We start from the raw sequence: 1,449 nt of genomic DNA, 5'->3' as shown, positions 1-1,449 counted from the left end.
TGGATCGCAGCCCCCTTTGCCCCTTGTCTTCCCCCTCCGCCTGGCCGCTCCGAGCCTCTTTCCCCCTCCGCTCGGCGCCCGGCGGGGGCTCCGTGCTCCCCGGCCCCCCATCTCCCCGCCGTTAATTATAATAATCCTGAGTACTAATAAATTATGCTAAGTCGCAGGGGGGGGCAGCGGGAGCCGGGGTTGAGTATGAATATGAATATGTAAAATGCTGTAATGATTACCTGCTGCTGCTGCCGCCGCGGCTGAACTCTCATCTTGACTCGCTGCTCCTCCGTCCGCCATTTTGAATATTTTAACCAAAATCGCCCGGTCGATAAACCCTCCCTCGCTCTGCCTCCCCTCCCCCCTCCCGCCCTGCTTGCCTCCTCCCTCCTCTCCGCCCCCTCCCGCTCCTTCCTCTCCCCGGGCGCGCGCCAGGGGGCGCGCGAGGCCGGCGCTGTTCGCCCCGGCCCCCTCAGAAGAGCTCCACCTCCGTCCCGCGCTCTGCGCACGCGCCTTCGGGCCGCTGTGGCCCTTCGGTAGCTAAAGCAGCGCCCTCAATCTGCCAGTCACCCCTTCGCTTGGTTTTTCGTCTCGGCTCTGCGCATGCGCGCCTTTCTCCACGCGCCTGAAGTGTGGCCGGCGCATGCGCTCCCTCTAGCTCGGAACCAGATTATATAGTGCCCTGGGCGTTTGTGTCGTCTTAAGACTTCTCCCTTTTCCATCCGCCTTGCTTCCCTCCCGGCTTCGCTCCGGTCTTCCCCAGTGGCCTGTGGCATTGTAAATGCAGGGCAAGGAGCACAGCGGCCAGGAGCGTGGGGGCGCGTGGAGGGGCAGTGGGCGGCCGGCGTGCTCCGTACTTTCTTCAGGCTTTCCGCGCAGTTGAAACATTGGCAACAATGGAGAAGCCGCTCCTCGCTAGGTAATTTCCGGCCCTCTGGGCAGGTAGAGGCGGAAACGACCGCAGCGGGGGCTGGGCATGAGGCACCTGCTGAGCCACACGCGGACCTCCCGCTTTAAATTTGAATCCGAACTAATCCCCGCCCCCGGCTCTGCCAATGCAGGAGACCCGGCTCCGGCAAACGCGAGGGGGAGTGTCCTGTGATTGTTTTAAATAGCCCTAAATCTCTTCTGCTCTACTTGCTTCTAACGCCCGGCTGGCTTCCTCGGCAACTAGGCGTCTTACTAAGTCGCTAATTTCCGCCCTACCCTTCCTTTCTGCCTTCACGCCCCTCTGACGCCGCTCCCCCGCGATCGAAACAGACCCCGTCTTCTGAGGCTTTCCTCTCCTTTTTCCCGCCTTGGAACACCTTTTAAAACCTAGCCGTAAGCTGATAACTAATAAAAATGTCGAAATCAACGTAACTTTATCGTGAATTTTATTTTACTGTGTTTCTCACAGTAAATATGGTATTGGGGAAAGGTTTCCTGTTGCACGTATCTTTCTTGGTAACTAGTCAT

At 58.9% G+C, this 1,449-nt stretch overlaps 1 protein-coding gene across 4 annotated transcripts in view; it reads right to left on the bottom strand.

Annotated features, from left to right (window-relative positions):
- POU2F1 (POU class 2 homeobox 1) overlaps positions 1-354 on the bottom strand; it is a 208,015-nt gene extending 207,661 nt beyond the window's left edge. For 2 of the 4 annotated variants that reach the window (XM_011933384.1, XM_011933387.1), the window contains exon 1: positions 231-354. In XM_011933384.1, the coding sequence (XP_011788774.1) occupies positions 231-291 (61 nt within the window). In that variant the 5' untranslated portion in view covers positions 292-354. The remainder of the gene's footprint in view (positions 1-230) is intronic. The other 2 variants (XM_011933386.1, XM_011933382.1) reach the window with 2 other exon arrangements.
- Between the last annotated feature and the right edge of the window lie 1,095 nt (positions 355-1,449).

Source organism: Colobus angolensis, unplaced genomic scaffold (assembly GCF_000951035.1).
Source record: "Colobus angolensis palliatus isolate OR3802 unplaced genomic scaffold, Cang.pa_1.0 Scaffold126, whole genome shotgun sequence".
NCBI classification, from domain to species: domain Eukaryota; kingdom Metazoa; phylum Chordata; class Mammalia; order Primates; family Cercopithecidae; genus Colobus; species Colobus angolensis.
This window is presented reverse-complemented; position numbering and strand designations above follow the sequence as displayed.